Consider the following 23,186-nt stretch of genomic DNA (forward strand, 5'->3'; position numbering starts at 1 on the left):
GGAGCCCAGAGGGCTATAGTCAAGGGTTGCAAAGAGTTGGACACGACTGAAGTGACTTAGCACGCACCCATAAACCGAATAGTAAAAAAAACCAATCCGATCAAAAATTGAGCAGAGGGAACTTCTCTGGTAGTCAGTAGTTAAGAATCTGCCTGCCAATGCAGGGGATATGGGGTCAATCCCTGTTCCAGGAAAATTTCGCATGCCCTGGGCAACTGAGCCCCATGCCACAACTCCTGAAGTCTTCATGTTCTAGAGCCTGTACTCCTTAATGAGAGAAGCCACCGCAATGAGAAGCCCACACACCTCGACTAGAGATTAGCCCCTGCTTTCCACAACTGGAGAAAGCCCATGCACAGCAACAAAGACCCAGTGCAGCCAAAATAAGTAAATACATAAATAATGAAAATTTAAAAATGAGAAGATCTGAACAGACATTTTCCAAAGAAGATATAATGAAAATGACTTAGTTGCTCAGTTGTAACTGACTTTTTGTGACCCCATGAACTGTAACCCACCAGGCTCCTCTGTCCATGGAATTCTCTAGGCGAGAATACTGGAGTGAGTAGCCACTTCCTCCTCCAGGGGATCTTTCTGACACAGGCATCAAACCCGAGTGTCCTGCATTGCAGGCTGATTCTTTACCATTTGAGCCACCATATACTGATGGCCAGTGGGTACATGAACAGGTGCTTAATGTCACTAAGCATCAGAGAAATAAAAACAAAAACCTCAGTGAGATACTACTATAAATAATCTAGAGATGATATAAAGTATAGAAAGAATGTTGATGTGTATGTTATATGCAAATACCAAGGCATTTTATATATAGAACATGAACATCTGTGGATTTTAGTAATTTTAGTAATCACAGGAATTCCTGGAACCAACCCCTTCACAGCCAACCAAGGGGCAACTGTATTGGGGAAGCAATAAAAGGAGCCTGATGCATTTGATATCATATGATTTTGGGTAGGTTGTTCTGAGAAATAGGAGGGAAGAAAGACAATTGGTGGGGTGGAATACATACTAATTTGCTTCTCTTCCTACCTTCTTTCTTTTTCCCTTTCCTTCTTCTTCCCTCCCCTTTTCAACCAGCAGATATGTATTGAGAGCATATGGTGTTTCAAATACACTTGCCAGTTTTTGTAATTTCAACTGATGTGGAGATACAGGGAGAGAAAAGTGCAGAGAAGGAAACTATAATTTCCATGGAAAACCTAAGTGTTTGACTGGTGGCAGTGGGAGTGACCTCAAAATAAGTTAGACTCAACTCAACATTTCACCAGGGAAAGTGGTGATAATAATAAGTATTTCTAAGAAATTTGTGAGGAATTTCTAGTGGAAATTTGATAGAAATAATGTAATTCTGTCACGTTATATCTGACTCAGGAGGTGTTAAAAGGATAAGTGAAATTTACATTTGTGAACATAATTTAATTTCTTTGGAGAAAAGATATTTCACAGAGTTTTATATTGATGGTTTCCAAGAATTCGGCCTTAGCTTGAGTGGGAGATAACTCAAGTCAGTCAAAGGTAACCTGACGTTAACTCCTTACACCTACCCATTAACTTATATTTAATTATATCCATCTCCAAGGCTTCAAATCATGAAATTGAGATGTTACTCTAGAAAGTAAAGCCAATATTGGTCAGAAATTAACTTGCCTAAACTGTTTTTTCTCCACCATACTGGAAGCAGAGACAATCAAATAAGATCATATAAGGGAGCTTATTCTACAAATATATTTTTGGATTTATTCTGGATAAATGAAAGCTAACTTAATATTCTGTAGTTCTTCTATCTATATTGTTATACTTAACAAAAATAGATATTAAAATATTAACTTTGATCTACTGATAAAGATTTTTAGTAGATTGCACTTATTCAGGAAAGTAGTTTAGATATTGTCTCCCCCCAATTTTGTTATTTATTTAGATGTTTAGCTCTTGCACTAGGTTTTTATAAATGACAAACACTGACAAATTATTTGCCAACAGAACTATAACCACATATTATAAGACAATGTAGATATATGGTCAAACTCACATTAATACACATCACCATTTGATCAATTATATAATAATTATCAAGTATCCAAGTGAGTATACAACTCAAAAGTCATAAAAATTAGATATCTGTTCAGTTCACTAACAGAAACCCACTTCTCATTTTGAAAGGGAGGTTGGGAAGAGAAGGAAAAAAGCACACTTCAAGCAAAGATAATAGCTGGTGAACAACTTCTAGTAGGTGTAGAAAAATGACAAGAGCTTCAAAACTGTTATGACTAAGAAATTTTTAGCTACAATAACAAAACATCTTACCTTTAAAAAATACTTACTAATTAAAGAGCATATTCTTTATATTCTGCACAAGATAAAGGCAAGATCTTACTGGAAATATTTAATAGCCTTCTCCCATTCCTTTTTAGGCTTTTCCTGTTGTGGCACACAAAAGTGCAAACATTAAATTAATTATACAGCTTTTTTGCTTGGAGGTGTTAAAAGATATACTTCTTTGTATAATGCAGATTTTCAAAATGCAGATTTTCCATAACAGCACAAATGAGATTTATGGGACCGTATTCAATAACAGCATATGACTTGTGGGCTTCCCTGGTGGCTCAGTGGTAAAGAATCCACCTGCCAATGCAGGAGACTCAGGTTCCATCCCTGAGTTGGGAAGATCTCCTGGAGAAGAAAATAGCAACCCAGTAGGAGAAGGCAATGGCACCCCACTCCAGTACTCTTGCCTGGAAAATCCCATGGAGGGAGGAGCCTGGAAGGCTGCAGTCCATGGGGTCGCTGAGGGTCAAACACGACTGAGCGACTTCACTTTCACTTTTCACTTTCATGCGTTGGAGAAGGAAATGGCAACCCACTCCAGTGTTCTTGCCTGAAGAATCCCAGGGACGGCAGAGCTTGGTAGGCTGCCGTCTATGGGGTCGCACAGAGTCGGACACGACTGAAGTGACTTAGCAACAGCAGCAGCAGAGTATTCTTGCCTGGGAAATCCCATGGACAGAGGAGCCTGGTGAGCTATAGTGTATGAGGTTTCAAAGAGTTGGACATGACTTAGTGACTAAACAACAATGACATATGACTTGATAAAAAATTAACAAAAATCAATGGTCATGTAAACCTGATGTATACTTTTATGAATGTTGGCAAATGTAAGTGTACTGTGAGCAAGCAAATAACTGTATAGGCCCTGCTTTCAGTAAGAAATGACTGAAGGAGTAAATCACATAAGATCTAGAATGTTCATAGTTCTTAGGGTTTTAGTTCTATATATAACACTAAAAAATATAAAATGTTACACTGGATATTTTGGTACCTGAACTTTCTAAATTTCTTATGTATTGAAAAGATTCTGCTATGGGAATAGATCAAAGAAGACATAACTCAGTATTGTATGATTTCAGGAACTTGGAGGGGTGATAAATTTGAAACGCTGGACAGCAAGGGTCTTTTGTTAAGTGTCCAAATAGTTTCATTGTAACCTAACAGCAAGGATATCAAACCAGTTAATCCTAAAGAAAATCAACCATGAATATTCATTGGAAAGACCAATACTGGAACTGAAGCTTCAAGATTTTAGCCACCTGATGCAAAGAGCTCCTCTTTGGAAAAGACCATAATGCTAAGGAAAGATTGAGGGGAAGAGAAGAAGGGGGTGACAGAGGATGAAATGGTTGGATGGCATCACCAGCTCAATGGACATGAGTTTGAGCAAACTCCAGGAGATATAGTGAAGGACAGGGAAGCCTGGCATGCTGCCGTGCATGGGGTTGCAAAAAGTTGGACATAACTTAGTGACTGAACAACAACAATAGCAACCTAGGCATAGAGGCTCTGTCAAACATATAACCTGGTAAAACTGCTTTTCAGTACTCCTATACATGATACATTAGACTTACTCACTGAACCAACTTCTTGGCTAATGTGTACAACAAATTAGGTCCTGTCTGAAGTTCTACTTCCAAGACAGCATCAGACACCTCAGTTCTGTTGACCACTGAAGTCTTTGCAGCACAGACACGTTTGAGAGTGATGTTCTCTAAATACAGAAGTTGCTTGATGTTATAAGCTCCATGCTGCTTTTGTTTTCTGATCTGCACTGCATCTTCAGGCTTCATTCTACCTTCTTGCTAGGGCAGCAAACAGTGGAGCTCTTCCAAGACTTGCCACACAGTGAGCATCTGTACATTAACCATGTTCTTCATAAAACTTGATTTTCCCAAGACTTAACTGGTCATCAGCAATATGGTACATTTTCATCAAAAGGATAGTCAGGAACATGGATACCTTCTTTTCCATAAGAGCAGTGTTGCACATTGCTTCATATACTCTTATTAATACTATTGTGGTAATCCACATTTCTTCAGTTTCTCCATAATTTTGTTCATAATTTTGGTTGGATTGTGTAATAAGAAAAATCATGTGCTTGTATGTGACTTCCATGGGAGTTGGACATTTCATGCAAGACATTAATTTAGTCAAAAAATACTGATTAGGGCTGTGAAAAAATTAAATACAGAAAGGATGTAAAGTAACTTGAATTGGAAAATGCTTTGTGGATTCAATTCAACACTTCTGGGTCCAGGTAACTGCTCTTCCTCAGCTTCTTGATGGAGCGGTAATAAATTTTTATAGCTTTCTTGTCCTCATAAAGGTCATGCTGTGCTTGGCAGTAATCTTCACTCACCTTCAGAAACTCTGTAAATGTGTGATGACAGAAAGGAGTACATTTACTCATTGAAAACTGTGGCCTGGTCATACAGTGGGTACCGTGGTGGCAGCGACGCAGGCAGCTGTGGCTGTGCTGCAGGGTGGAGGCAGTGCAGGTGATGACAGAGGCAGCGGGCGGATGTTGGATTTGGAGAAAAGTTGAAAGCAGAACGTTCCATTCCCTGAGTATTCGTTGTCAGATTTTATTGTAATTTAAAAAAGATTTTGGGAAGATTTTTGCAGGTTTTTTTTTTTTTTAAGGTGAAAACAGACTTAAAAATTTGTAGCTCAAAATTAATTGATTTGTTTATTTAAAAGTTTAAAAATGTTTGTATTGAATTTTAAAGCATAAATTTCATTGAGCCATGAAAAATGGAAATACTGAAATGAGATTCGTATGAGGGAAGTGTGTGCGTGCCTGCTAAGTCGCTTCAGTTATGTCTGACTCTTTGTGACCCCAGGGACTGTAGCCCTACAGGCTCCTCTGTACATGTAATTCTCCAGGCAGGAATACTGGAGTGGGTTGCCATGCCCTTCCTCAGGGGATCTCCTGACCCAGGGATTGAACTCGTGTCTCATACATCTCCTGCATTGGCAGGTGGGTTCTTTACCAATAGTGCCATCTGGAAGCCCATGAGGAATGTGATGTCTCCTTAATATTTGTTGATGTGAGCATAGAAATTATTAGAGGTTTTGGCTTTGCTCACTATAAGGCAACATATTCCATTCTGCCGAAGAATGTAGTAGTGGGTGGAACATATGTGGGCTCTGAAATTAAATCTTGTATCTTCTGCTTATCAGTTATGCAGCTTTGGGCAAGTGATCTGCCCTCACTGAATTTCCTTACCTTTAGCATGAAGACAAAAATAGTCTTCACAAGATTGTAGTGACATAGTGAGAATTAAGTATCTGAAAAGACTACAGCACAGTGCCGACCACACTGTAAGCTCAGCAGATACTTGTTTCCATCGTCTTGTTACTTTACCTTGTTTGCGTTTTCCCATAACTTCTGATCTGATTTTTCCATAATCTTATTCCAATATGGAATCCAAATTTGACAGTTTGGGTAAAATAGTGTTTGTATAGTTTAATACGGAATGGTTAAATCATGTCAGTTAACATCATTCAGTTCACTTCAGTTCAGTCGCTCGGTTGTGTCCAACTCTCCACAACCCCATGAAATGCAGCACGCCAGGCCTCCCTGTCCAACACCAACTCCTGGAGTTCATCCAAACTCACGTCCATAGAGTCGGTGATGCCATCCAGCCATCTCATCCTCTGTCGTCTCTTTCTCCTCCTGCCCCCAGTCCTTCCCAGCATGAGTCTTTTCCAATGAGTCAACTCTTCGCATGAGGTGGCCAAAGTATTGGAGTTTTAGCTTCAACATTAGTCCTTCCAATGAACACCCAGGACTGATCTCCTTTAGGATGGACCTTGCAGTCCAAGTGCTTTCAAATTGTTGAATTATTTTTAATTGATATTTACTATTACCTTCTAGTTAATTAGCCTTTCATTTTGTTTGCCATAATCTCCATTTTATATTTTTCCTCTTTAATTTTTGTCCTAGTTGACTTTTTATGATCAAAGTGAAGAATAGAAATGGTGGTAACTCTTCACCATCAGTGTAGTGTGTCTATATTTTATCCTTTGTAAAAAATATTTTTAAAAAACGGATAAGACTGATAACTTCAGAAGAAACATAGCATCCAAATCTTCTTAATGAATAACTAAACTTATTTGTAAGAATATCTTTCTTAGTGCCCAGAGAAAATATGAGGATTTTTAAATTTACTTGCTATTTGTGAAGAGATATGTACCAGAGAAGGCTTATTAATGATGTTTACAAATATTTTTCTGGCAAAATGTGCCATCTAGGCATTGTGGTTAAGTCCTAGGGAAACTGTTTATACATATAAGTTACATATAGACTTTTACAGAAAGGAAAGCAACACTTATGAGCAGAAACTGTTTATACATATAAGTTACGTATAGACTTTTACAGAAAGGAAAGCAACACTTATGAGCAGAAACTTTATACATATAAGTTACATATAGACTTTTACAGAAAGGAAAGCAACACTTACGAGCAGAAACTCAGAGACTTAAGAGAGCATTGAAGATCTCCTGTGATCCTCAAATCTCCAGCTGCTGTAATTTTAGCTACTGTCTAGAATTGCTTAAAAACACTTTTTACCAATATGGTAATCTATTTAAATATCATTTAGTGAAAAAATGTTATTATGGTGGTACCAGCCTGTTATAAATGAAAAGGTATACTTTTTGAAGCTTTGTACTCTAATTGTCTAGAGCAGTGAAAATTTTTTATCTATGTAAAATTTATTTTTGTACCCATTGGTTACTGCTTCCTGACTGGGCCAAGGATGAATTTCAGAGGGGAGGGTAAAGAATGACTGATGCAGGGCTTACCTGTTCCTTCAGTGTTGTTGTTTAGTCAGAGTTGTGTCCGACTCTTGTGACCCCCTGGACTGCATCCTGCCAGGCTCCTCTGTCCGTGGGATTTCCCAGGCAAGAATACTGGAGTAGTTGCCATTTCCTTCTCCACGGAATCTTCCTGACCCAGGGATCAAACCCACGTCTTCTGCATTGGGATGCAGATTCTTTACCACAAAGCCACTAGAGAAGCCCTCCTTTAATGTTAGGCAAATGTAATAATGGGAAACTATTTGTTTTGAATTGTTTTCCTCTCACACATTTCTAGAACTGGGTTTCATGTCTTGTTTTTGGAGAGGTTTTAAAATTTTATTTTTGTATTGATCTTTAAAATCTGTTTCAGCATAATCATGATTCTGTTAGATCAGACAACAAATAGTGGCAAGGGAAGAAAATACTATCAGTTTATTTATTTATTAACCTATAAAGGAAAGAAGTTATGCTTTATTAATATTATTATATATATTTAAAGTAGTGAATACATATGACTAACAGATTAGTAGATACATATATGGGTGTGTCCTCTAATTTTTTTTTTAACTGACAAGAGGAAATGTATGATTTAAACAGTATGAAAACTACTTATATAAGTAAGCACTGTATTTGTTTCAAACCCAGTTTGAACTTTATGCAATTTCAGTGCTTATCTTTTCTTTTGGTTTTGTATTGAGAGAAGGCCATATTACCCTATGCTTGTGTGATGTAGGTTCTGCAGGACCTTAATAAAGTGAGAGAATTGAGTCATAACACATGGTAGTATAGGATTTCCAGAGTGTAAAAATATCATATTCTTCTATCAATTGGACATATTTCAGGGGTTTTTATCTTAATTTTAATAAGGTAACAAAGCAACTTGCTATCGATATTTATAAGAATGTAGTAGCATGTCTTCAATGTAGATTTTTTTTTTTTTTGGTCTCGATTCTAGCAGTGATTGTTTAACACATTCACAGTGAAGACTTAAATAACTGCTGTGATGCTAGCCTGATATTCAGTGAAAAAGACACTTTAAGGAGACAACAAGTTAGATCTTATGATAACTGTTGTTCAAAGACTGTTTGTTGGCAAAGACGTAGTTAAATATCAGATCTGATTATTCTGAACAGTAAACAGAGCCTAGAAGTTATGAATTGCATTTTGTGCAAATACTTTTGTGAGCAGATGTATTCTGTATCATCAAGTTATATTGTAGTGTGGAATGTCAAAATACAGGAAAAAATTAAATGTAGAACCAGGCCTGAAGTTATCTCTTTCTCCTGTTAAATATATGAGCAGTCATTTGAAGTGAAGTGAGGTTGCTTAGTCGTGTCTTGACTCTGCAACCCCATGGACTGTAGCTTGCCAGGCTCCTCTGTCCATGGGATTTTCCAGGCAAGAATACTTGAGTGGGTTGCCATTTCCTTCTCCAGGGGATCTTCTCGACCCAAGGATTGAACCTGGGTCTCCTGCACTGCAGGCAGACTCTTTACCGAGCCACCAGGGAAGCCAGCAGTCATTTAGTTTTAGTAAAATAGTATCATCCTTCAAATAGAGTTAGTGTTCTTAGAGTATTATTAGTTTGGTAGATTTGTTAGAATCTAATTTATAATTTTGTGTTTAGTTGTAGTTTTATAAACCTAAGAAAGCATATTAAAAAGCAGAGAACGTCACTTTGCTGACAAAGGTCCATATAGTTAAAGCTTTGGTTTTTCCAGTAGTCATGTATGGATGTGAACCTTAAAGAAGGCTGAGTGCCGAAGAATTGATGCTTTTGAACTGTGATGCTGAAGAAGACTCTTGAGAGTCCCTTGGACTACAAGGAGATCAGAACAGTCAATCCTAAAGGAAATCAGCCCTGAATATAATGAATATTGGAAGGATTGATGCTGAAGTTGAAGCTCCACTACTTTGGCCACCTGATGCGAAGAGCTGACTCATTGGAAAAGACCCTGATGCTGGGAAAGATTGAAGACAAAAGGAGAAGAGGGCGGCAAAGGATGAGATGGTTGGATGGCATCACTGACTCAATGGACATGAATTTGAGCAAACTTTGAGAGATAGTGAAGGACAGGGAAGCCTGGTGTGTTGCAGTCCATGAGGTTGCAAAGGCATGACTTAGTGACTGACAATAACAAGATCAAATAATTTTATAAGAAATATAAACCTAAGGAGTTTAGTTTCATTATATATATTTAAGTATCATATATATAAATGGAGGCTTCCCAGGTGGTGCTAATGGTAAAGAACTCGCCTGCCAGTGTAGGAGACATGAGAGATGAGGGTTCTGTCCCTGAGTTGGGAAGATCCCCTGGAGAAGAAAATGGCAACCCACTCCACTATTCTTGCCTGGAGAACTCACAGAGAGTCAGATACAACTGAATGACTAACACTTCACTTTCATATATAAATGATTTGACACTTGGACCAAGTCAGATTTCTTTTCCTCCAGACAAGAGTTCTGAACATTTAACTTTTAGAAACAATGCATTAGAATATATGGTTGAATTTGTAAACTTTTGAAATTCAGTCTATTTTCTGTCTGGTTTTTCATATATTATCTCCAGATACCATGATTTTTTATGATATATTGACTATGTTAGCCAAAGGTTATAGTACTTGCATTGAAGCTCAAAATTATCTATCAGAAAAGTGTTGATTGAATTTATAATTTTATGCTACAGTGACTACTTCTTTATGAAATTGACATTTAATTTCAAGGAATGAAATTACCCTTCAACTGAAAACATGGCCTAAAGGGATAATATTATTTTTATATTGAGATTTATAGGTCAGTTCATTTTTGTTTAATAGTGGTTTTATAACAAAAAAGGTATGATTGCTAATAACTTAATATAAATCATTTTAAGTTATTAAAATGAAAAGATATATTTTCCATTTTAAGAGCAATAACTTTAACCATTTTGTGAGAATGAATCAGTAACAGCTGAAGATCTGATATTTGAATGTGGCAGGGTTGGAACCCTTTCAAAATAGAAAAGCCAGTTTTTAAGAAAAATTACAATGTTTCAGTTCTGAACTTTAATGTATTTGGAACATATGCAGAAGAACATTTTCTTCTTGCTGTCTCCTGCCAGACTAATTATGTATGCCACATTAATTTTTCCGTTATGTTTGGGAAGCTCAAGTATATGGTAGAATAAAGAATTGCCTGATTCATCTTCACTCGTTTTAATGGTGAGATCAAGATGAGAAGCATTTAAGAGAGACGTAATTTTCTCTCAAAGAAAATGTACACAAAAAATGAAAATGTTTCATTGACTCAGTGAGTGTTTCTTGAATGTCTGCTACATGCCAGGCTCTATTCCTAAGCCTGAGTAGTACAGCACCGGAGGACAGAAAAAGCTGCTGCCCTCAGAGAAGTGCTCATATTCTAATAGGGGTGGTGATGGGAAATGATTCCAGAATTGTAAATGACCTGTATGAAAGAAAACATGTAGGGAGAACAGAGTACTTTAGCTGGTATTGGAATGATAGGAAGGTTTGGAAGGAAAGAAGTCTCAATTTGGTTAGTAGCCCCTGAATTGGAAAAGGCTTGGCATATTCCTGAACAGTTTGGAAGGAGCATAGTGAACATGGGTGTTAGGGATGAAGTTAGAGGGAGAGAGAGAGTCAGAGACCACATTACGCCTTGCAGACCGTGTAAGGAGTTTCTGTTTTCCTCTGATTATAATGAGGAATCCTTGAAAGATTTTAAGTGAGAAAGTTTAATGATTTGACTTGTTTAAGGAAGGTCTCTCTGGTGGCTCTAAGGAGAACGAACCATAGAAGGATGGGAGTGGAAGCAGGAAGCCAGATGGGAACTATTCCAGCATCTAGTCCAGCATCATCTAGAGATGATGGTGGCTGATGTCAGGGGGATGGAGTGGAGCCAGTGAAGGATGATCTCACTGGAGATGTGTTCCTGTGGTACAGAGCCTGCACTTGCTGGTGGATTCTATGTTTTCATACTCAAGCATGTGAGGTTCTGAAAAGTAAAATTTTTGGACTATCACAGTTTAACTCTGTATGTATTGAGAGTGTCAGATATTACTAAAATTAAAAGCAATGTTTGGGGACAGTGTAGCTCTTTCATCTTAGCTTCCTTTTGCTACATTGCATAAAGTATACTGTGTTGGAAAAAAAATTAAGTTAGTAAATCCCAGTTCTATGGATAAGTTCATGCCAGATTGTTCTGATTTCTTTTCTTTAAAACTTACACTACATGGGACATATTAAAATTTTTTTTTTAATACAAGCACTTATAAATATGTACTCAATAATTTTTGGGGTTATTTTTAATAAAGAATGAAAGTAATTGCCACATGATATAAATAAAATATGGGCTTTCCAGGTGGTGCTAGTGATTAAGAACCCTCCTACCAATACAGGAGACATAAGAGACATGGGTTCCATCCCTGGGTCGGGAAGATCCCCTGGAGGGGAGGGCATGGCAACCCACTCCAGTATTCCTGCCTGGAGAATCCCATGGACAGAGGAACCTGGCGGGCTACAGTCCATAGGGTCACAAAGAGCTGGACACTACTGAAGTGACTTAGCACATAAATAAAGTATATCTTTTTAACTTTTTGGTTTTATTGAAATAGTATGTTTACTAAAATTTTCTTTTCCTAGCCACATTGTTCTGATGCTTGCAGATGATATGGCATGCAACCCTAGAAATCCGAAACCAGCTACAGTGTATAGTCACAAGAATATGGAACTAAATGTGTATGGAGATGATGTAGAAGTGGATTATAGAAGTTATGAGGTAAAATGTTTAATGTGGCAACATTTTTGAAATGTAGCTTTCACTCTTAAGCTCTAACATAGTGGTAGAATAAAATAATCTTATTCCTTTTCTTTAAACTTTGTACGGTTTTCACTGTAGCCTTGACAATCTGCAGTTTCTGGAGTTCATATTAAGGACACAATATATGAGTAAAAGTATCATAGCATGAAAATTTCGTATATGTATCTAGGATAGAACAGCTTTATCTTGGCTTCTGTATTATTTTATTGAGGGTTAATGTATCAACTTCCTTTTATAGTAAGTGTATTCTTTGTTTTTCATATTTGACCTAAAATTTCAAGTTTTATATTTTCAGTAAATATATTGATTATGGAAATATTAAAATGACGGATACTACTTAAAGGTAACCACTTTTAATATGCCTCCAGTGTTTTTATGCACATATGATTAAAAATAAATAAAAAATGACACTGTGCTATATTTTCTGCCTTTGAAACTTTATTTTAAATTTAATAGATTGTATGTTTAACATTTCAAGTCTTTCTTGATGAAGTCTTCCTCAGTAATCCTTCCCCTTTTACTAAGCCTACCAAAAGTAAGACACAGTTTCCCATGTTCCCAGACCTATTTTGAAGAAATTAATATCTTTTCCCAGGCTGTAAGTTCCTTAAGGACATGTATCTTCTGTGTCTTATACCTAGTGAGTTCTTACAGCCCTCTGAAGGCACTCAGAAATGTTTGTTCAACACTTAAATGTTTGTCAATATTGTACTTTTTCTTTTTTTTTGTCATTGTAAAATGTAGACCAAGTACTTCCCTTCTTTGTTAGCCAACAAGAAGTACTGTTAAAAAAAAACACCATTTTGGTGTCTTCTGGGAAAATGTAAACCAAACAACTTACACATACACCCACAGACACACACACATAGACACTTATGTACTCACCTAGGGAAGAGTTGAACAAGAAAGCTGGGTTGGTTTTCTGCTTTTTAAATTTAGATCTGTGTAATATAACTTGAAATTAGCATTATACTTCTAAGAACTTAAATATCTTTCAAAGCATCCTAGAGATACGGAAATTCCTGGTTGGAAAATCTGGCTTGCAGTGTTATGAATTTTTTTACATAATAAAGTTACCTCTAATGAAATTTAAGTAACGAAATGCGTTAAGGAATTAAAGATGCATAATTTGGGGGTTATTTATGGGTCTGTCCTTATGGTTTTATTTTTTTATGATTTATTAAAGACCTGTCTTTTGTTGTTGATCTAGAATTGACTAAGTAGTTATATGTATTAATTGCAGTACTTATAATATTGTTGAATTTGTTTATATTTCTATATTTTATATCTTCCCAAATTGCCTGTGAAGACAGATTAATAATCTGTTTTCAGTTTTTGGCAATACTTTGTATAGCATTTGAACTTTTTGTTTCTAATTAGCTTATAAACAAGTTTTGTTTATAATTAGTTTTTCCCAAGCTAGTTTTTTGTTGGTTTTTAGTATTTTGTAAAGAATGGAAACAAAGTTATTTCGAGGTATATATTTAAATAAATTTATTTCAATTGACTTATATTTCTCTTTTTAAGTTTTATTTTTAATTTATGCTGAGTAATACATAGAGAAAGAAGAAGGAATGTTTTTAAAAGTAGGAAAACAATTGATAGGTTTACTCAAGTTCTATCTCATCTGATTTCTCATTTTTTTCCTCAGGTAACCGTGGAGAATTTTTTACGGGTGTTAACTGGGAGGATTCCATCTAGCACACCTCGGTCAAAACGTCTTCTTTCTGATGATCGGAGCAATATTCTTATTTATATGACAGGTAATTTTCAATTTAGATATTTAATGATAGAATATGCTGATTCTTTTTCAGAAAGGAATTTGCATGGAACAGTGTATTACTTACCAGCTGATGATAAAACAGGGGTAGAATGATTTTTAGATGTCATACAGCAGGAGAGTGATTCTTACTTAGAGGTTTACTTTTCTTTTCTTTTTTTTTTTTTTGAAGAAATGGTATCTTTATTGAATTTTTAGACCCATGGCATGGCACGCACTGGGTTTAAATCTTATTTAATATATCTCAATAAAGGCTAACACACTTTTTTTTTCTGTAAAGATTTTATATATACATTGCTTGATTAATTCTTTTTTTTTTTTTTCTTTTTTAAAATCTTTAATTCTTATATGTGTTCCCAAACATGAACCCCCCTCCCACCTCCCTCCCCATAACATCTCAGTGGGTCATCCCCATGCACCAACCCCAAGCATGCTGTATCCTGCGTCAGACATAGACTGGCGATTCAATTCTGACATGATAGTATACATGATAGAATGCCATTCTCCAAAATCATCCCACCCTCTCCCTCTCCCTCTGAGTCCAAAAGTCCATTATACACAGCTGTGTCTTTTTTCCTGTCTTGCATACAGGGTCGTCATTGCCATCTTTCTAAATTCCATATATATGTGTTAGTACACTGTATTGGTGTTTTTCCTTCTGGCTTACTTCACTCTGCATAATCAGCTCCAGCCTCATCCATCTCATCAGAACTGATTCAAATGAATTCCTTTTAATGGCTGAGTAATACTCCATTGTGTATATGTACCACAGCTTTCCCATCCATTCATCTGCTGATGGACATCTAGGCTGCTTCCATGTCCTGGCTATTATAAACAGTGCTGCGTTGAACATTGGGGTACACGTGTCTCCTTCAATTCTGGTTTCTTCGGTGTGCATGCCCAGCAGTGGGATTGCTGGGTCATAAGGCAGATCTATTTGCAATTTTTTAAGGAATCTCCACACTGTTCTCCACAGTGGCTGTACTAGTTTGCATTCCCACCAACAGTGTAGGAGGGTTCCCTTTTCTCCACACCCTCTCCAGCATTTATTGCTTGCAGATTTTTGGATCGCAGCCATTCTGACTGGTGTGAAGTGGTACCTCATTGTGGTTTTGATTTGCATTTCTCTGATAATGAGTGATGTTGAGCATCTTTTCATGTGTTTGTGTTCTTTATCATGGTGCATTTATTTATAACTTTAAAAATTCAGTCAATTTATAAACTTTATAAATTATCCCAGCAGAGTTAATGAAGTCAGGAAACTTCATTTTCGTCTACCTGACACGTACAAGAAATTTTCACTCTTCTGTGGCAAATACGATGAAGTATAGTCTTGTAGCTTGGCTTTATTTGATGTACTACACAAAAGGTTTTATTTATATTTCCTCCCTCATTAGACACAACTCTATAGCAGGGCACTCACCACTCTAGTCAGACACTTATGTGCAGTGCACAACCCATCAGTCATATATGATAGCCCTGAAAATCAGTACCTAAATCTTTAGGTTGTGAGAATGAAGTGAATTAATATACACAATGATTAAGAATATTGTGTGGTGTATAGTAAACCTCAATAAATAATACCTATTGAAATTTTTTATCATTATATTAGCATAATTACAAGCCTTCCTATAGGCTGGCAAACTTTTTCTGAGTCTGTTGGTACTCTTTCCGGATAACTGCAGGTATGGGAGAAATTCCAGTGTTAAAGATTGAACTGGCAAACCACGGCCCATGGAAGGGCTACCTGTTTATGAAATAAAGTTTTATTAGAACACGGTTGCATCTATTTGTTTTATGTATTCTCAAAATATATAAATTTGTTTTAAATATTGTCAAAATATATGGCAGAGTCCAGTAGTTGCAGCAGAGACTAAATGGCTCACAAGCCTAAAACATTCACTACTTGGCTGTTTACAGAGAAGTTTAGGGGCTCACTTAGGTGCTGATATTCAGGGCTATCATATATGACTGATGGGTTGTGCACTGCACATAAGTGTCTGACTAGAGTGGGGAGTGCCCTGCTATAGAATTGTGTCTAATGAGGGAGGAAATATTTTTTAATCCTACAACGGCATATACTAACCACTGTTAAGCTCATAGGACTGCTTATATTCTGAGGGGGCACTGAAATAGATAGATTTTTCTACTTTGATAGGCAGTGGGAAGTACCTTTTAAAATTTGCACAAAGGGCCTATAGTGGCATGCTAATGATGGTCTTACTCATACATTTCTTACTTTACAGCTGAGGAAACTGTGGCATAGAAAGGTTACTTGCCTAAGGTAACACAGTCATTAAGTAGTAAAGCTAACGTTTGTATCCAGGCAGAGAGCATGGCTCTCTCGTACATTTTGAATGTCATGATCTTTTGGTCAGTTCTCATAGTACAGTGGCTGATGGTTATAAAAACATGATTTTTTAGGTGAAAACTGCATTTCCTAGAGTTACAACGTTTCAAGTATACACTGTGAACAGTGCTAGTTTACTAAGGGACTAGTTATTGTCTTCAACTCCTTTCTCACCAAAAATGTTTGCCTGGTATTTGAGAAATGTTTATCTATGGAAACTCATTTCTGACATAATAATGGAGCCAGTGAAAGTGTATAAATATGTTTTTATAAAACTGAATGATAAGAAAGCTCTTAAATGTATATCTACTATATTTTACATAGTCTATCATTTATCTGTTTAATTGGTATAGTAGAAAAATTCATTACTTTTAACCCTAGAGTATAGAATAACAAGTGATATTAAAATATTGCCATGAATGAAGTGAATGTTAATATCTAGATGTTTGCAGTTTGCATTTAAAAAAAGTGTCTGTTTGATCTTTCTGACCTCTCCTATAAGGACATGGTGGAAATGGTTTCTTGAAATTTCAAGATTCTGAAGAAATTACCAACATAGAACTTGCAGATGCTTTTGAACAAATGTGGCAGAAAAGACGGTAATAAATAACTACTTTTCATAAGATAAGTTAGTACCTAATTTTTCCATGGTTAGTAGATTTACAGATCTTAGGAGATTTAAACTTATTTTTATGTTACTTCTTCTAACTTTAGATTTATGTTTGTTGTTTCTATTGAACTGAATTATATTTTCTTTTTTTTTTTAGCAATTATACATTATAGCAGTAGTTTTATTATATTTTACAGAAGTATGAACTAAATTCTTTTTAAAGGAAAAATTTAGGTTTCTTAAAGGGCATGGAGAAAGTTCACCTTTTAAGATCTTATCTCTTGTTATTTCTCATCCTTTTGGAGAATATAAGATTCCTAATAACCAAGTGCCCCATTGTTTAGGGGGCTTGTGAACATACATTTATTTCTTATCTTGTATTTATTCTTACTTTTTGCACATTCTTGAACTCTTCATGTGATAGCAATATATTATTTCTTCTTTGGGAAAAATGCTGAAATTAGTATAAAATTTGTAGCAGCTCACATTAACAATGATATATTATTAGTAATCTGTGGTAAGCACTCTTTTAGTTAAAAGTTGTCATATGGACTTACGTGAATTTAAATTAGCAGTTGAACATACAGATGGCTAATAAGCACATGAAAAAAATCCTCATTATCACTAAATATTAGAGAAATGCAGATCAACACTACAATGAGATACCACCTCAACACTAGTCAGAATGGCCATCATCAAAATATCTATAAACCATAAATGCTGGAGAAGATGTGGAGAAAAGGGAACCCTCCTGCACTGTTGGTGGGAACCTAAATGGATATAGTCATTATGGAGAACGGTATGGAGATTTCGTAAAAACTGGGAACAAAACTACCATTTGACCGATCCCACTACTGGGCATGTACCGTGAGAAAACTACAATTCTAAATTCCTGGGTCGGGATTCCTGGGTTGGGAAGATCTGCGGGAGAAGAGATAGGCTACCTACTCCAGTATTCTTGGGCTTCTCTTGTGGCTCAGCAAAGAATCCGCCTGCAATGTGGGAGACCTGGGTTCCATCCCTGGGTTGGGAGATCCCTTGGAGAAGGGAAAGGCTGTCCACTCCAGTATTCTGGCCTGGAGAATTCCATGGACTGTATAGTCTATGGGGTTGCAAAGAGTCAGATACGACTGAGCGACTTTTACTTACCCCAGTGTTCATTGCAGCACTGTTTACAATAGCCAGGACATGGTAGCAATCTAAATATCCATCAACAAATGAATGTATAAAGAAGCTGTGGTGTATATATATATATATATATATATATATATATATATGTACACAATGGAATATTACTCAGTCATAAAAGGAACAGATTTGAGTGAGTTCTAGTGAGGTGGATGAACTTAAAGCCTGTTATACAGAGTGAAGTAAGTCAGAAAGAAAAAAGCAAATATTCTATATTAATACATATATATGGAATCTAGAAAAATGGTACTGATGAATGTGTTTGTGGGGCAGCAGTAGAAATGCAGACATACAGAATGGATTTGTGGACACAGTGGGGGAAGCGGAGGGTGGGACAAATTGAGGGAGTAGATTGAAGCATAAACACTACCGCATGTAAAAGAGATAACCAGTGGGAATTTGCTCTGTGATGCTGAGAGCTCAACCAGGTACTCTGTGACAGCCTAGACGGCTGGGATGGGATGGGAGGTGGGAAGGAGGTTGAAAAGGGAGGGGACATATGTATACCTATGGCTGATTCATGTAAGGCAGAAACCAATACAACATTGTAAAGCAATTGTCCTCCAATCAAAAATCAATTAAAAAAATAAAGTATCAGTTGAACTCCTTTTAACTTGGTTATGCTCAATAAATGCTTATGGTTTACCTTCTAAACATATGGCACAGAGGGGAATAGGATGCTTACTGTGCCTTCAAAGTGTTTAAAATCTAGTAGAAAAGAGAAATATGTACACAGCTATGCTACAAATTGGAGAAGGCAGTGGCACCCCACTCAAGTACTCTTGCCTGGAAAATCCCATGGACGGAGGAGCCTGGAAGGCTGCAGTCCAGGGGGTCGCTGAGGGGCGGACACAACTGAGTGACTTCACTTTCACTTTTCACTTTCATGCATTGGAGAAGGAAATGGCAACCCACTCCAGTGTTCTTGCCTGGAGAAGCCCAGGGATGGGGGAACCTGGTGGGCTGCCGTCTCTGGGGTCACACAGAGTTGGACACGGCTGAAGCGACTTAGCAGCAGCAGCAGCATGGTACAAATTAAATATTCTAAATACTGGATTATAAGCATAAGGAGAATGTATAGAAGTATTGAGACAGTTTTTGCTTGGTACTGATTATATCTTATTCATTGCTATGTTTATTGAATGTACACTAGGCACTGGCACTGTGTTGCCTTGTGTTGTTGTTCTGTTTAATTTTAATAACTCCATGAGGCAGATACGTTATGATTCTCATTCTTACAAGTGTGTAAATTGAGCACAGTTTAGATAACTTGCCAAACTTTGCACAGCTCTTAAGTGCTAGTGCTAGGATTCACATCTAAGCGGTCCTGTCCCAAAGCTTACTCTCTTAATTGTTTTATTGTACTTCCTCTCGTAACCTTTAGAGGGTCCTAATCCCCAAAAGTATCCACAGATTTTTGTCTCAGAACAAGTGTGTCATATTAGTTGTACCTTCTATCATCTGCTTCGATATCATTAAGATTTTGTGCTTTCTTTTTGAGTGTAGTGTTAGCTGTTTACCTAGATTCAGTATCTGAGAAAATATTATCTGCTTCCTGTTTTCACCTTCATCAGTGAGGCAGCTCATTCTAAAATGTAGAGCTGATTATGTTAATTCTTTCACTTTAAAAGAGCCATTGATGGCTTGTTCAGATTTATAGGATAAGATCCAAACTTCACACAGGATACTTTACAGATTGGCCCTACCTTGGTGGCTCGGATGGTAAAGAATCTACCTGCAATGCGGGAGACCCAGGTTCGATCCATGGGCCAGGAAGATCCCCTGGGAATGGCAACCCACTCCAGTATTCTTGCCTTGAGAATTCGATGGACAGAGGAGCCTGGCAGGCTACAGTCCATTGGGTCACAAAGAGCTGGACAGGATTGAACAAGTAACAAACTACCTTTTTGAAACTAATTTCTCTCCATTTTACCAAATTAATTCTAGATCTGAACTGCACCATACTATTCCTTTACCCCAGACATTGATAGTTTTTATGTTTAGGTGCCTTAATATAGGCTTTTTCCTCTGCTGGAATGTGCTGTTCCTTTCTTTGTTAAAGAACATTCATCTCTCACTGCTCTTGCCAGACACATCACCTTTCTGTGACCTGCCTTTCCCTCTGTTTCTTCCTCAGTGCTCTTGGAACATTTTTGACTTTGTTAGACTCTACACTCGTGAGGGCAAGGACTTATTGCATCCCCAGCTTAGTGTCAGGCATGCTGTAGGCCCTCAGTAAAATTTGTAATACTCATCATATTCTGATTCAATTACATGTTTATGTTTCTGTCTTCTAGTTAGATTTTGAGATTTTTGAGTATGGTGACTGTCATGTATATGTGTGCGTGTGTGTATTTATTTTTTTTTCTAAAACTAGCTCAGTTTCTAGGACTGTGTGAGTGCTGAGAGGGCTTTTTGAATTAAACATTTGTTTGGACTCTGAGTTATGTGTCATAGGGGAAGAGAAAAGAGTTTGGGCAGCCACTTTGTGGTACAACTACTGTACTCTGTTGAAGTGGTTTCCCCAGATATGACTATACCTTTAAATTTTCTAGTATAGATTTGTATTGGGAATTCTATTGAAAAATCTCAAATTTTTAGCTGATGAAATGATTAAGATATGACTTACACATCTTATGTAAGTGTTATAAAATATTAATCAATGTATGATTAACAGCATGATTCATGTCAAAGATACTATCACTTTTCTTTCAGCTACAATGAACTACTATTTATTATTGATACTTGTCAAGGAGCATCCATGTATGAGAGATTTTATTCTCCTAACATAATGGCTTTAGCAAGTAGCCAAGTGGGAGAAGATTCGCTTTCGGTAGGTACATTTTCTTTTTTCCTGTTTGTAAATGGCATTGTTGTTGGAATATGTAGCTATTACTGAAATTACTTATGTGCTTAATAAATATATGTTATTTCTTATTCTTAGACTTTATATCTTAGATGGAAATTTTGATTATATTTTAAATATTTTGTTTTAATGATCATATCTCTTATTAGACATATACTTTTTTTCTTTTGCTTTTTCATAGCATCAACCTGATCCTGCAGTTGGAGTCCATCTTATGGATAGATACACATTTTATGTCTTAGAATTTTTGGAGGAAATTAATCCAGCTAGCCAAACTAATATGAATGACCTTGTAAGTATTTGCTTGATTTGATTATAGCACGATAGCTGTGCTAACCTTTCTCATACTCTTAGGGTATTCTTCCTTACTCTGAATGATGCAAAAGCAGTTTCTAAGAGGGAATGTCTTTGTAATACTGGCCTGCCTTAAGAAACAAGAAAATTCTTAACCATCTAACATTACATTTCAAGGAACTAGAAAAAGAAGAACAAGGCCCAAAATTAGTAGAAGGAAAAATAATAAAGATCAGAGCAGAAATAAGTGAAATAACAGCTAAAAAAAGGCAATAGAAAAGATTGATGAAACTAAGAGCTGGTTCTTTGAAAAGCTAAACAAATTGGCAAATCTTTAGCCAGACAGACTTATTAAGAAAAAAGAGCCCAAATAAATAAATTCAGAAAAGAAAGAAAGGAATTACAATCAATATCACAGAAATACAGAAGATCATAAGAGAACATTATGAACAGTTATATGCCAACAAATTAGACAGCCTAAAAGAAATGTGTAAATTCCTAGAAACACGCAGTCTTCCAAGACTAAATCATGAGGAATTAGAAAATCTGAATAGACCAATTACTAGTGATGAAATTGAATTAGTATTCCCCCCTCTCCCCACCAAATGTCAGCAAACAAAAGTCCAGATCTAGGTGGCTTCACAGGTGATTCTGCCAAACATTTAAAGAAATTTAATACCCATCCTCAAGTTATTCAAAAAAATGAAAACAAAACTGAAGAAGAAAGAACACTTCCAAAGTCACTTTATGAGCCTAGCATCACCCTGACACCAAAACAAAAGAATTGATACTACAAAAAAAGAAAATTACAACCTAATATCCCTGCTGACTACAGATGCAAAATCCTCAACAAAATACTAGTAAACTGAATCCAGCAATACTTTGAAAAGGATCATGCAGCATGATCAAGTGGGATTCATTCCAGGGAGGCAAGGATGCTTTAACATTCACAAATCAATTGTGTGATGCACTGCGTTACCAAAATGACTGATAAAAATCATATGATCAGTTCAATAGATGCAGAAAAAAGCATCTTACAGAATTCAACATCCATTTATGATAAAAACTCTTAGCAAAGTGGATGTAGAGAGAATATCCCTCAGTATAATAAAGGCCGTATATGAAAGACCCATAGCTAACATACTCGGCGATGAAAAGCCGAGAGAAAGCTTTTTCCTTAAAGATAAAGAACAAGACAAGGATGCCCACTCTTGGCACTTTTATTCAGTATAGTATTGAAAGTCTTAGCCACAGAAATTAGACAAGGAAAGATGTAAAAGGCATCCAAATTGGAAAGAAGTAAAATTGTCACTAATTGCAGATGATATTTTATAGAAATCCCTGGAGTCTCCACCAAAATACCATTAGAACTAAAGTTGTAGAATACAAAAATTCAGTAAAGTTGTAGGATTAATATACAAAGATTGATTGAATTTCTACACACTAATGAACTATCAGAAAGAGAAATAATTAAAGCAATCCCCCTTACAGTTGCATCAAAAAGAATTAAACACCTAAAGATGAATTTAGCCAAGGAAGTGAAAGACTTGTATTCTGAAAACTCTTAAGTACTAATGAAAGAAATTGATGATGACACAATTAAGGAGAATTAATCCATGATTCTGATTTAGAAGAATTAATATTGTTAAAATGTTCCAAAATCCAAAGCAATCTACAGATTTCATGTAGTCTGTATCAAAATACCAAAGGCATTTTTAAAAAAACAGAACTAGAATAACTAATCCTAAAATTTGTATGGAACCGCAAAAGACCCCACCCTAATAGCTAAAGTAACATTGAGAAAAAAGAGCAAAGTTGGACATGTCATACTCCCTGAATTCAGAAAACTATACTGCTAAGCTACAGTAGTCAAAACAAGTGTGCAGCTGGGAGCCCTCTTATAGTTGCTAGGTGGGATGTTGTCTACCCATGATGAATCATCTAATAAAGCCCAATACATTTTCGAATTACTTCATTGAGTTTTAGATTTTAACAGGTGCTAGCAATGAGATTCGGAGAAGGCAATGGCACCTCCCTCCAGTACTCTTGCCTGGAAAATCCCATGGACGGAGGAGCCTGGAAGGCTGCAGTCCATGGGGTCGCTGAGGGTTGGACAGGACTGAGCGA

The 23,186-nt window shown here is 36.5% G+C and overlaps 1 protein-coding gene across 1 annotated transcript in view; it reads left to right on the top strand.

Moving 5' to 3' along the window:
* PIGK (phosphatidylinositol glycan anchor biosynthesis class K) overlaps positions 1 to 23,186 on the top strand; it is a 152,258-nt gene that overhangs the window by 22,476 nt on the left and 106,596 nt on the right. The window contains exons 4-8 of the mRNA XM_068965188.1: positions 11,794 to 11,929; positions 13,623 to 13,734; positions 16,604 to 16,700; positions 20,615 to 20,732; positions 20,947 to 21,057. Of these exons, the coding sequence (XP_068821289.1) occupies positions 11,794 to 11,929; positions 13,623 to 13,734; positions 16,604 to 16,700; positions 20,615 to 20,732; positions 20,947 to 21,057 (574 nt within the window). The remainder of the gene's footprint in view (positions 1 to 11,793; positions 11,930 to 13,622; positions 13,735 to 16,603; positions 16,701 to 20,614; positions 20,733 to 20,946; positions 21,058 to 23,186) is intronic.

The sequence above is a fragment of the Capricornis sumatraensis genome, chromosome 2, assembly GCF_032405125.1.
Source record: "Capricornis sumatraensis isolate serow.1 chromosome 2, serow.2, whole genome shotgun sequence".
NCBI classification, from domain to species: domain Eukaryota; kingdom Metazoa; phylum Chordata; class Mammalia; order Artiodactyla; family Bovidae; genus Capricornis; species Capricornis sumatraensis.